Below are 14,280 nucleotides of genomic sequence, written 5' to 3' on the forward strand. Positions count from 1 at the left end.
GTTTACACGGCAAAGAAATTGCAAAAAATGTTTGCATTTCACAGACCTCTTGCTTGCATCATCAGACCAAACAATTCACATTAGAAGCAGATCAAATGTGAAACATAAGAAACATTTTGTTTCAGTTTCTGTGCTGTGTACCTTAACCCATTAACTATATATAGACTCTCTAAAATTGGGCATTTTTTGCAGTTTCTATATACAAACAGTATTTGAAAATTAGCAGTTCTTGTGTTGCGACAAGTCATTTTTATAGACACCACTTTTTCATGCTATTATTAGTCTATGTGGGGTATTGGCAATCAAAAAATTGCAATATGGAATCAGAGCTACGGTGGTGTAGTTGGTAGGGTGTCTGACTGCAATGCAGGAGACCCGGGTTCAATTCCTGGGGTGGGTGTACTGAGTTTGAAATTTTACCGGCCTAGTCCCTGCACAAAGTGGCTCTAGGGCTCACACAGCCTCAAATCAATGTGTACCTGAGTGCAGGTAAAGGTGGCTGGAGCATGGTGTTTATCACATCACCTCCAAAATGACCTAGACAGAGAATATGTAGTGGAAGTTTGGGGGCCTACCCCCACATACACTAAATGTGCCTTCAAGGCATGGTGTTGTGTGCAGGGGGAACCTTACCTTTGACCTTACCTAATATGGAATGTTAATTGTGGCAGAGTCTATATATAGATTGTTTTCCTTGGCTTCATTTTGCGGCAAGTCTTTTTATAGTTAGTTTTTGCATTATGTACAATGACACAAATTTGCAGTTGTATCTATATATAGATGATTTTTATTTCGTCGCACTTCTTCTCAACCTCACCACAGGGAAGGGGTTAATAATTTGTTCATTACTGTTTCCATATTTTTAGCCATGCTCTTGTGGGACAAGATGTGGACATGTTGTTGAAACTGCTGAATTATATCACTAATTATAAATTTTGTAATTTATGTTAAGGTATAATTTTGCTTAAATATTCCAGATGGACTCTCACAGAAGTTTCTCCCGTGAGTGGATCGGCAGTTTTAGAAGTTGATATTCCTACAGGTTATCACCTTCTAGAATCAGATGCCGTTTCAATGATTGAATCAGGGGTGCACCCAACGTTACGGGATGCCAGAACAATTCCTGGAAAAACCATATGGTTTTTTGACTATGTAAGCAAGCATCATTTTACACTTCTCCTTTCATTAATAATATTTTTGTTACATTTACAAAGGGCAGATATGATATCGATACACGAACATTAAAAGAAATTTCAGAATTGTTCAGAATATGTACGAAATGTTGGAACATGAATATTACAATGCATGTAAAGGGATATTATTCAACTAGAATTTCATTTCAACAGTAAGGAGAAAAACCTTGTGGGTTGGAGGGTAAATTTTCTGGGACAGTTCAGGGTGTGTATACATTCCGGAGGTAAAATAGTCCCCCGTTCGGATCTCCGGGTGGGGACTACTTTGGGAGGTCCCTGGACTAAGGATAAGATCTACATTAGGAATAAGAATATTAAATTAGGCACCTGGAATGTTCTGAGCCTTTACCGGCCTGGGGCATTTCAGTGTACAGTTAATGAGATAGTGAAGTATAAATTAGATGTAGTAGCTGTCCAGGAAGTTAGGTGGCCAGGAGAAGTAATTGTAAAACTAAAAATTATACTTTTTTCTATGGTGGTACTGAAAATCATAATTTTGGAAAAAGCCTTTTCATAAATAATAGAATTATCTCGGCTCTTAAAACAGTAGAATTTATTAATGATAGGATATCATATGCAGTTTTACAGGGTAGGTGGTGTAAAATTATTTTAATAAACATACATGCACTAACGGAAGATAAAGATGATAATACTAAAGATGATTTTTATACAGAGTTAGAACAGGTCTTTGATAAATTTTCTCAGTATATGAAAATTCTGTTAGGTGACTGTAATGCACCGATTGGCAAGGAAGAGACATTTAAACCCACGATTGGTCAAGAAAGTCTTCATGAATTAAGTAATGATAATGGTATAAGATTGATTACTTTTGCAACCTCAAAGAATTTAATTGTGAAAAGTACCACTTTTAAACATAAAGATATCCATAAATATACCTGGTCTTCTCCAGATGGTAAAACTCATAATCAGATAGATCATATTCTCATTGATAAGAAGGCATACTAGTATAATTGACGTTCGTACACATAGAGGTGCTGACTGTGCCAGTGACCATTATTTAGTAATTGCTAAATTAAGATAAAGACTCTCAGTGATAAATCATAAGCAATAAAATCTAAAAGTTCTAAAATTTGATACAGGAAAGTTTATGATGAAAGAATTAAGAAAGATTACCAAATTAAACTGTCAAATAGATTTGATGTTTTGCAGGATTTAAATGATTATGAAAATATAAATGAAACAGACGTAAATAAGAATTGGGAGCACATACGTAACACAATAGAATCAACAGCTAAAGAAAGTATAGGATACCATAAACCGAGAAAAAGTAAGCCATGGTTTGATAATGAATGTCATAATCTAATAGAAATAAGAAATCAGGCTAGACTTAGGTGGTTAAATAACTCTGATGATACAAATAAGATCCTTAGGAAAATCTTTGGACCTAAAAGGGATGAGGAGACAGGTGAGTGGAGAAGGTTACATAATTTAGAACTACATAATTTGTATTCATGTCCGGATATTATTAGAATAATTAAATCAAGAAGACTTAGGTGGGCAGGCAATGTGGCACGAATGGGAGAGGAAAGAGGAGTTTACAGGATTCTTGTTGGGAAACCTGATGGTAAGAGACCTGTGGGAAGGCCAAGACCAAGATGGAGGGACAACGTTGAGATGGACGTAAGGGAAATCGGTAGGGATGGAAAAGAGTATATAGAACTTGCTCAAGATAGGGAAAGATGGAAGGCCTGTGTTGCTGCAGCCATGAACCTTCAGGTTTAAGAAGGCTAGAGAGTTAGTTTGTTAGTTAGTAAGGAGAAAAATATAACAGTCAAACTTAGAAATCCATATTATGAAGAAACTAAATAAATTAAGGTGCTGTTTTAAGGACGTAGTATTTGGCCATTTCTACATGATAGAGCATATTGTGATAGATTTTCGGTCATATTCATCATATTTTCGCTTTTTTAAGGAATATACAGATATTTTCGAAGTATATTCGTTTTTACTCCAATGTTTATTCAAGTTGTTTAATTTTTTACAATTATACATCCCAGTTTATTTCCAGAAAAATTGTGAAAACCAGTCTCGTTTTCTAATGGAATGAAATCAGCACATGCACTTTGGCCCGAAATAACTCTGAGCAAATATTTGCTTATTGTTGAATTCCTTCGAAGTGCAGATCAGCGTTTATTTTCTGCAAATTTATGAGAACTACCTTCCTCCCCTATTGCAATGCAGTGCACAAAATGGTCTTTACCTCAAAACTTCTGAGTGCAAGCACTTTCAATTGTTTCGTCCCAAACCGATAGCCGTTGGGAGAAAAAAATTCTCTCGATACTACAAAACTTGAGCCAAATGACATCATTTACTTTAAATATTCTCCTCTTGTGCCAGCCAAAGTAGAAAGAAGCTTTTCTCAGTACAAGGATTTGCTGGCTGACAATATGCAATATTTTTTATTTGAAGATTTATATAAAGTATCATTGTACATTGTAACTCGGGGCTCATAAAGTGAACTAAAATAGCATGTGAAAAGTTCTCAGCATATGTTAACCCTTAGTTGGCGGAGTGTGTTTTGCTGGTAAACTCACCAACGATGGAGTCGTTTTCAGAGCGAATTTTAAACTTCTGCATGTTTTTATATCTCTGGAACTAAGAATGCTAGTGTTACAAATTATACCTTGTTTGTTAAGTACACATGGGTCTATAAGGCTATGCTATAAAAAAACAAATTTTCCGTTATTGGGTAGAAGGAGAAGAAAAAATAAACTTATTGTGGAAAAAATTGCACACATATTGCAGATACTATTTTAAGAAAAAAAAATTTCAAATGTGAAGCAAGAAAAAATCGAATGTGATTTTCAGAGGGCTGCCCTCCCTCCCAAATATAACAAATATACTAAATGCTAATTACATACCTCAAAACATGTATATCTGAACATTATCTGAGACACAGTATGTCCAAAAAGTTACATACTACAAGAAAAAGCTCCTTGTGACAATATGTCACAAGCCGGTATTGGCGCAAATACCTGCTGTGACAATATGTCACAACCTGACATTTAAGGGTTAAATGTTGATGTTTGAAATAGTTCAGTTGCAAGGGCATATTTGATCAAATTATAGTGCATATTTTTTAAAAATTTTAGTAATTTTTAGGTCATAAAAATCCTAGCCCTACTCATTACATACAGATGTCAGAATAATGTTGGTAATCAGTTTCAACTATTCCGTAGAATATCAAGGTTGCAAAAAAAAATTATCAAAACTGCAACTTATATCCATCCAATAATGATACAGAGGCTAAATTCAGGTTTCTACAAAATATACAAAAGTTTTCCTACCTTTGAGCATATTTATCCTTGCTCCCTCTTAATATTTCACAGGATAACAAAGGTAAAAATGTTTATCAGAGATCCTTGGCAATCATAGGAAAGGTAGGATGGGTAAATTGAGGCTAGAAGAAGAAAATATGCCAAAGTCTGACAGGTGTAATTTGATATCAGGTTTCAAGTAGCAAATATTTTCACATTTTAGATATTGTTGTTATTGTTATTATTAAAGTAATCTAAGACATTGTTAGACTATTTATTTTTACCCTAGAGTGAAGTACTCGAAGCAAGGGGGGATGTGAGGTATGGTATCGCCAGTTAGCAAGGGTTTTGCAAAGCATCCCCCCAGCTAACCCCAATGTGCAACAAAACATCCTCCAGCTAACACTTTGCACTTCAAGTGCTGCAAGAGTGTATTCAAAACTGAGAGTAATATATCTCCATAAGACTGCCTGTTTGTCCAACTTTAAAATATGGTTGTGAATTAGGCAGTTAAGTGCCATCTTGATAAAGTTTAATCTGTACAGATAAAAAAGGATCATTATGAAGATCACTATCTCAAGTAATTAACATTGTTTGATCTACCTACATTACAAGAAAGAAGATGTAAAATAAATGATTTTGTACTGAAGACAAATAGAATATTTAAGTTACATAAGCTTATAAAATGTCCACATGGACCATGAGAAAAAAATCAGTTCTAACATCTTTGTAGAGTTTGAGAGGTGTAGTAGCTGACTGTTACTAATGCAACATTAAATATGTTGCTCTTATCATACTATATTTATAACGTGCATATCTTATCTGTATTCTGTACCTTTCATTTGCTTTAGTGTTGTACAGCTTGAAAATAACCTATCAATATTTTGTATTTTTATTGCACTTCTTATGTGGTTCAGCTTTGCAATGAAGATTTTTTTGATTTTTTTTTAAAACAAATGAATAGGTATTGTACACATGCACTTCACGAACAAAATGTCAAAATTCTCTTTGCAGATAACAGCTAACTGGACATGTTTCAACCATACTGTTAGACGCTGGTTTCCAGTTGCAAATATGACTCTCTACAGACAAGCAGTACTATACGAAGCTTATGCAAGAGGTTAGTTTTATCTACAGGAACTATTATTTACCAGGCACTTAAGAAACGAAACATTATCACAGTAATAAATATTGAAATAAGATTTTCAGTGTGTGGTAATGGCTGGAGTACATCACAAAGCATTCATACCTCCTTTTACCTACATTTTATAACATGATTTACAATACTCACATTTGATTTATTGATTTAAAGTAAAATTAATGCACAAAAAGGCTAATCTAGAGTTTAAAGTTGGATCCAACCACTATGTGCCTCCACAGGGTATCGAACCCAGAACCCTTTGATTTCAAGGTGATGATGCTACCACTATGCCACAGAGGAGACCAACTGCATGTAGAGTGGAAGCTGGCTAAATAATACACTTCAAATGGTTGGTCGACAAATGCATTTTTGGTACACATTATTGGTTTATAATTTCTATCTACCAATTAATTTATCCTATTCATATTGAACATTATCAGGCCTCAATACCATGATCACTGAATCCATTTGTTGGTGCACTAAAAGTAAGCAGCTCTGCTTCCAAAATACTGGATTATGCAAATATGCAAATGATTATGCAGAAACACCTGCTTCTCATCCTCTAGTGTTAGTGTAAATTGCATCATACTTCATAATAGTGTGACACATGTATCACAGTTACATGGTTGTTTGCGATTATTATGGACAAAAATTAGTGTTTATAAACCTTTTGCTTTTGAAAATAAACTCACACATACTCAACTTATGGTAATTTGTAGAGGCATGCATATTTCGTTTTTGACGAAAACACGAAATGTGAAATAACACATTGTAATGTTAATTTTTCATTTTTGTGAAAGGTGTGAGATGCATTTTCCTACCCTGTTTTGTCACGAAATAATGCGAAATGAACTGTAAAATGCGAAATGGGGTCTTAAACACGAGTTTAGAGTTTATTTACTGACGTAACACTTTCTGAAGTCAGAATTATCCTGAGAGTTATGCAATTCACGGAAAATTGATTAATTCTGTTGTAAATATTTGAGAAGCAAGAATGGACCCCTTTATACAGGAATAAATTTAATATTGTGGTAACGACATACATGTGCTATTAGAAGGCATATGTTTATTTTGTACTCTCTCCCTTCTCTCTTTTCTTTCTCTCCCCCCCTTCCTCGGTCCTTCTCTCCCCTTGTTTTCTCCCCCTCTCTCTCTCACAGGAAGGGGAGGGAGGGCACTTGGATGAGATTTTCATAAACCCCTTCTTTTCTCTCTCTCTCTCTCTCTCTCTCTCTCTCCCTCTCCCACTGAGGGCGCTTGGATGGGATTTTCATAAACCCCTTCTTTTCTCTCTCTCTCTCTCTCTCTCTCTCTCTCTCTCTCTCTCTCTCCCTCCCTCCCCCTCCCACTTTTTGTGTAGTAAGTGCAGTTTTTAAATCAAATTATTTATATTTTTTAAAACCAAAATGTCATTTCATATAACGCTTTTTCACCGCTATAACAGCAAAATTTTATTATATTTACCATTTTGAACCCGAAATTGACTCAGTTTTTAACCAAAATTTTGCTTTTTTTTTACCAAAAAAATGTGCTTCTAGTAATTTGCTAATAGAAAAAGAATTAAAGTATAAAACTAGTGCTCTACTTTTTCTCTATTGGGTCTCTTCTATTAATGAACATAAAATGCATAATGAATTTTTTAGTATATGTATGTTAGTACATGTGGAGCTCTATACCTCCACATCACCCCATATGCCTTCATGGCATGTGTGGACATACACATACACATACCTTACCTATATGTTAGTCATGTGAAAGAATCTACCCTGAACGATTTGGCTTTAAGGTAAAGGAAACTCATATAAATGTGAACTCTTTTATTATAATGAATAATGGCTTATAGTATTTTCAATCAATAGTTTAAACTGCAGCTACAGTAATCTATCCACATATTTAGGTCTTACCTTGGATTCGAACCCTACATGCTATGCTTTCTGCTAGACTGTGCAGAACTGCAGCAGTAGTTAAAAAAGTTGTGTTAATTCTGAAACAGAGAGTATATGTTTTTATATACACATCTAAGTTAATATTAAAGTTAACAAGTATGCACATTTTTCTGAAAGCTGTTAATTTCACATGTATATGTACTGTTTAGGTTTAAAAAAAAGTTACTTGTGTTTCCAAGCCATGGTTACAATCATTATAATTGTGTTACAGTGTGTAACATGTTGCAGTTATAGTCATGTACTTCCATTTCATTTTTTATTTTCTACATTATGATTATTACAACACATGATAATTGAACAGGTTTTCTCGGGCAATCAGCCAGGTGATTTCCGGAAAAACTTCCGAGCTTTCGAGAGCTAACGTCACTCTCATCTTCAGAGAATGAAGTGCAGAGATAAGTCAGGGTGACGTTATATGTATTTGGTGAGGGAGGGGTCCGGTGTAGGTGGCGGGCCAATCAGGTGGCGTTTCTTCGACGTCCGCGCTCCCAGTCAACTATCGCTAACCAGGCTGGGTCCAGTTGAAGTACAGTGTCCCTGTTGAGGTTGTCCTTTTCACCGTGTATGGCTATTGCTTCTTCGATGAGACGGTCCCAGTAATTTGATGATTTATTGATGATCTCGGTGGTTGTGAAGTCAATTCTATGGCCCTCCTGGATTGAATGTTCTGCTAACCCTGATTTTTCCAGATGAAAATTCTTTATGTAGCTGGCGTGTTCTTTGCAACGCTGTGCTATTGTCCTCCCCAATTGTCCAATGTAGGCTTTACCGCAGGACCAGATGATATGGTAAACCTTGGGTGTCTTCTATCCTAGGTCATCTTTAGGTATTAAGCAAAAAAGGGTCACCCTTCCTTCGGACTTGGCGTTCCCATCCGAAATGCTCATGCTACGTCACTGACTGTTAGAATAATAAACAAGCACAATTCTTAGTCTGCTATGTGCATACTGAATTTATCATTTCTCATGCAAACGTGCTTTAAATATGGCTCATTTCATTACCATCATTATATGTTAAATTTTAAATGTATTTATTGTACGGATTATTTAAATTTAAAAAATGTGTACTACGCTTTTTAAGTATTGTCTTCAGTATTGTAGACTAGATACTTGCAGAAAAAAAATCATTAAAATAATGCATTTATTTCCTTCTCTTTCCAGAACGCTTTGTGCAGGAAATTTTCAATTCAACACCCTTATATGTCCTCAACATATGCGAAGTATGTGGTTCCTATCAGTGTCCTTATTGCCCATTTTACAGTACAGCCATACAGTATATAAGCAGTACACTTGTTCTGATAACCAGTGTAACTCTCTCCTTCTGCCTTAAAAGCTATTTAAGCGGCAGCTGACAGGAAGCATGGGGATAAACCAACCTGCCATTTTTTAAAAGAAAAAAAAGACAGTCCGTCCAAGTTTGTAATTTTGTATGTATGTTTGTACTGTTGATTAAGAAGTAATGTATTTTTATAGCAGAATTACTGCTTTTTTGTAATATACAGAAATGGCAAACTAATATTCTTAACAGTTCTCCATCACTCTATATGTTTAAAAAAATAGAATTGCACTTTGTAATAAAAGAGCATATGTGTAACTGGATGAAGAGTTATTGTTTAGAACTAATTTTAAGATGTGTTGTGTTTTCAGTCTCGCTTTAAAATGTAAACATGGTTATATTGTAATACCATTTTAAAAATGTAGCAATGTGTACAGTATTATTACCATCTCTGAATATACAAAGCAGATGTATTTCTGTCAACAAATTAATTATTTCAAAAGGAGGCTGTGTCTAATGCATTTAAGATTATCTAGAATTTTCCGTAACATAATTTATCTGGCTAAAGGTCTGGAAGAAAACAACAACTTGAATATTAACCACATCGTTCTTAATGGGATACATGAACTTTTAAAATATTGGAAAATAGAAAGGTAATGACTTATATTATAAAATCCAGTTTCCAAATCATGCTAAGGGATTAAAGATAATGTTTATAACATTTTGAGTCAGTTGTTCTCAAGATGAATGTTTTTCTCAGCCTTTTCAATAACGCTTTATAAGTTTCAATGAAAAAATACATTCATTTTTCCTAAAGAGAAATATTATTAAGAGTAAATAATTTCAGCAATTAGTTTCCACTTAGTTTTACTTTGGTTCTGGAACTTGTATTCATTTTCAAATATAATATTTCCACTGTTTCAAACCAATACTGTACTTTAATCAAAAACTTCATAAATAGTATGCACAAATTTTATTGCCAAGCTTTATCGTTTAACCAGTAATTTGTATTACTGCAACATAGGAGTTACAACTACAAACTAAATAAGAAAGGCAAATTAGAACAACACAAACAATGAGGGGAAGACTGTTTCAAACAGTGGAAATATTATGTGTTAAAAAAATTCAAAGTAAGTTGGCTAATTGAACCTTTGTATCTTGGTTATGTCAACATTACATTAAGTTTACATAAAATAAATGTTTGCTAATAAAAACTATGAAATGAGCGCACAGCATTTATGAATAATAGCGTTCATAGTGATTAATTTTAAAAGAAGGAAATAACACTTTAATTAACAAGCAATGTGCACAATCAAGAAGACATTAATAAAAAAAATGTTACCTGCAAGCACTAAAAATCAATGCATAGTCACACAAGTTTAGAGAATGAAAAATATTCGGGTTATTCAGCAGTCTCACAAATCATAATTGATGACATATTAAACAAAAATATGTTAAGAGCATTGAATTTTTTTCTACTTACGTGAGTGAGTATGTATTCGTTGTAAACTACGTTTCGGAAGCTTTACTGCTTCCTTCTTCAGGTGGTCGTATTTTAGGCTCGGAACATCAAGCTACGTCGGAGAAGTGTCATGCGAGGATACTAGGTGAAAGGTTTGGGTTAAAAACACTTCATAGTGCTCGACATATATGAAAGCCCCAACGGCCACTCAAGTACACCGTGGTGGTGATTTTAACATGTTTTTTCATGAGTTTTAAGGGTTTTTAACAAAGGTAGTTTTAAATCTGTATATGTCGAGCACTATGAAGTGTTTTTAACCCAAACCTTTCACCTAGTATCCTCGCATGACACTTCTCCGACGTGGCTTGATGTTACGAGCCTAAAATACGACCATCTGAAGAAGGAAGCAGTAAAGCTTCCGAAACGTAGTTTACAACGAATACATACTCACTTACGTAAGTAGACAAAATTCAATACTCTAACGTATTTTTGTTTATAGATAGTGAGTAATATGCACGTAACCAATATGCTATTGATGATTCAAATTGGAAAGAAGTATTTGAAAGCAACTGACAAGCATTACTACTGTATTTGCATATACACGGCAGATTACTATTTAGGACTCAACTTTTCTCTTATGTGTTTGCAATACTCTCAGTTACTCAATGAGGCACGGAAAACACAAAAAAATCTGAAACAGTAATAGAGGTTGAATCCTATTTGAACACAGACCACAAGGTTAAACTCTATAGGTTGATGAAAAATAGTGGGCATTGAAAAATTGAACCTAGTTAGAAGTGCCAAATCCTTTTGAAACCATTATAAAGTTTTGGGTTGCAACACAAATACATGCACGGCTTTTTGTCCATATTTGGTCAGTATTTTCTTCATATTCACTTGTACTTGGTACCTAATACACATACTATTAATTTCCTGCAGACTTGTAGAAACACACAAGTAAAAGTAATGTTGTAATAAAGTTTTTTTCCTGTTAAGTAATCATTCTAACAGGAGAGAATATAATTTTTCTTTCTTATGTTAAGGTCACTCTAATGGGAACATTAATATCTTAATTACTGGTTGATAATATTCAATAATACATCACATTTTATCTGTGGTCCGTGAAGTCACCAGGCACCTGTTTTACATCTTGCATATATATTAAATGAAATAAAATGCCGTGCGTAGTTCACTAGATTATGTTTCAGAATAGATTCAGTAATAAGGACCACTGAAGTCTGGTGGAGATATAAGATAGTGGAATTAACCATGGTAGGTGCAAAAATTAAGACAGCAATTCTCTTATTGCATCTTAGATTAATTGTAGATGTTAAAAAAACAAAAACAGGAACAGTGTGTGTGTGTGTGTGTGTGTGTGTGTGTGACATTTTTGTTTTGTATTGGCATGTTTTTTTTTTATTACTGTTTCTGTACATAACATTGAAATCTCTTTTATATACAAGTTATGAAAATTGTATACAAATGTAAATAAAAATTTGAATTCAGTTTATTATTTGGATACTTTTTACTCTAATCCAATTATGGTATCTTGTCTTTGTGCAAAAAAAAAAAAAAAAAAAAAAAAAAAAAAAAAAAAAAAAAACCTTTCGCGATTCAGCACACAACATGTCAGTAGCGAGCTGTACTGTCATTCTCTTTCGATGTTAAATAAATGTTGGATAGAGCATGCTCTTGCCTGTTAATAACCAGAACAAAACAACATTAGTTCCAATATTTCATCGGTTTCAACTTGCACTGCCAAGAAGGAAATGGAGGATTAAAAATAAAGTTAAAAAGGTTAAAAATAAAAGGCTGAGGCTTGGTAAAAATGAGGTAAAAAGATTAAAAAAATTGGGAGTAAGTAAAAACAAGATAAAAGTGTCGAATGAGGCTCAGGCTGGATAAGAACCAGGTAAAAGTACCAAAAGAGGCAGTTTCCTCCCTGACAATGTGGGTATGAAACCTGAAACCAATTTGCCTCTATTTCACATTGCATAGTCATGGTAGCTCAGTCATTAGGGTGTCTTGACCACCATGTGAGACCCATGTTCGATCCCTGGTGGGGAAGAACCGGGATTTCTTCCACCTGTTCAAGTGGTTCTGGAGCCCACCCAGTGTCGTATAAAGTGGGTACCTGGAGGAAACTCTGGAGCCTAAAGGCAGCCAGGGGCATTTCAATTCCTGAAATCACCCCCACCTTCGGCCAAGATCAAGAAAGTGTGGGGCAATAACTCCACACACCCCTATATGCCTTCTTGGCATGGTGCAAAGCACAGGGGAAGATTTGACTTTTTAATTATTTTTTTTATATATATAACCGTGAACCAACTAGTATTGATTCTATGAATCAATTTGAGGGCACCTGAATATGGATTTTACATATTCCCTGCATTCTCCAATCTTTAGCGACAGTCCCTTGAAGAATGTGTAATCAACGTTCTGCTGTATATATCTACAAAAGATTTACAGATTTCTTTTGCAAAATCCATTACTGTTTTGTATTTTGATTTGATTTTCTATCTCATTGGCTTAATAATGATAATGATGACAAAAAATATTAGACCAAAGAATAAACACAACAAAACACTCATGCCCTTTCACGGTTTAAATCCAGGTTCTTTGGTGGAGGGGGGGGGGAGGTAGTTCCTATTGTCTTAAAAACTCTTACCTACCTACACACACACACACACACACACACACACACACACACACACACACACCTACCTACCTACCTACCTCCCTCCCTCGGTTATTAAAGCCAGCAGGAGATTTTCAGGATGGGCCAAGAATGCGTTTTGTTGAATGACCCTATTAATCAGATCTCTCAAGTGGTGTGGGAGAAATCGGGACAAGTGGATCAAATTCCAGAGGTGTCAGGCTCTGTCAGTTATCGATGGTTCCTTCTTGATCCCAAACCACACCGGTGCGTACATCTTCATTATGTAGTATGTGGAATTTGATCTACTTGTCCCAATTTCTCCCACACCACTTGAGAGATCTGATTAATAGGGTCATTCAACAAAACGCATTCTTGGCCCATCCTGAAAATCTCCTGCTGGCTTTAATAACCGACAAAATCCCAGAAATAAGAAGTTTTGGTTGGCAAAGAATTAAAAAAGCAAGAGGATTGAAAGAAAGGCAAAAGAATTCGCACTTTTGTTTTACCAACCATCAATTTTAATGCAGACCAATACTATGACATGGTTGATTGGGCTTCATGCTCCCTTCACGAGCCTACGTTGGCCAATAATATTACAAATGAAGAAGTAGATGACTACAATAAAAACAAAAATATAGCGGAAATTCAAGACTTCCCCTGCCACACACAAGGAGTGGAGCGACTTGTGAAAATTATCACAGAGGCTGCTTCTTCCGTTTTCGGCGCCAGCGCACGTGATGGCTACATCAAAGCGAAATTCGAATCTAGAGAACATATGCCGACATTTCGAACAAAAAGTGACTATAAAGTTCAAGGAGAAAACTAGAAGAAAATCTTGGCCTGCCCCTTAGTAAAATTATGTTTTCCAACATCATTTGGGTGGGTGGAGCTCGCAGTCCAGCCACCTCCTCGTGGTGAGCTCTGGGTTATTTTCAAAGCATAATAAGCTATGAAAATAAGCGAAGCGCTGGACAGTAATTGAGGAACTGTTAGCAATTAGAAAGCCAAAATATTTTATTTAGTCTTTTATATCGGAAAACCTTCGAATAAAACACAGTCGAAACCAATTGGAAACCATCAATAGAAAAAATGGAGTTTTTAGCCTCAAATTGACAATTGTTGAGCAAAAGCAAACGTAAACAGCATAGGAAACCACCCGTAAGGCACGAATGTAACATATTTGCCATAAACAAAACAATAAACGACCATAATGCAGAAAAAAACACATGAAATAGCCAAATAATGACATTTTTGTGAAATTGTTGTGCGTGTTGCATAACCAAATCACTATCAAAACTCCAAGGTCGATGCGCGCCACCTTGATTG

The 14,280-nt window shown here is 35.1% G+C and overlaps 2 protein-coding genes across 2 annotated transcripts in view; one reads left to right on the top strand and one right to left on the bottom strand.

Annotated features, from left to right (window-relative positions):
- Window positions 1-9,253, top strand: part of LOC146001640 (CD109 antigen-like) — a 127,074-nt gene extending 117,821 nt beyond the window's left edge. The window contains exons 26-28 of the mRNA XM_083139220.1: window positions 978-1,152; window positions 5,486-5,591; window positions 8,719-9,253. Of these exons, the coding sequence (XP_082995346.1) occupies window positions 978-1,152; window positions 5,486-5,591; window positions 8,719-8,909 (472 nt within the window). The 3' untranslated portion in view covers window positions 8,910-9,253. The remainder of the gene's footprint in view (window positions 1-977; window positions 1,153-5,485; window positions 5,592-8,718) is intronic.
- Cwc25 (CWC25 spliceosome associated protein homolog) overlaps window positions 7,506-14,280 on the bottom strand; it is a 33,898-nt gene continuing 27,123 nt past the window's right edge. Inside the window, exon 8 of the transcript XR_014443593.1 lies at window positions 7,506-7,596. The gene's annotated coding sequence lies outside the window, so the exon portion shown is untranslated. The remainder of the gene's footprint in view (window positions 7,597-14,280) is intronic.

Source organism: Lepisma saccharinum, chromosome 17, assembly GCF_977018435.1.
Source record: "Lepisma saccharinum chromosome 17, izLepSacc3.1, whole genome shotgun sequence".
Taxonomy (NCBI): Eukaryota; Metazoa; Arthropoda; class Insecta; order Zygentoma; family Lepismatidae; genus Lepisma; species Lepisma saccharinum.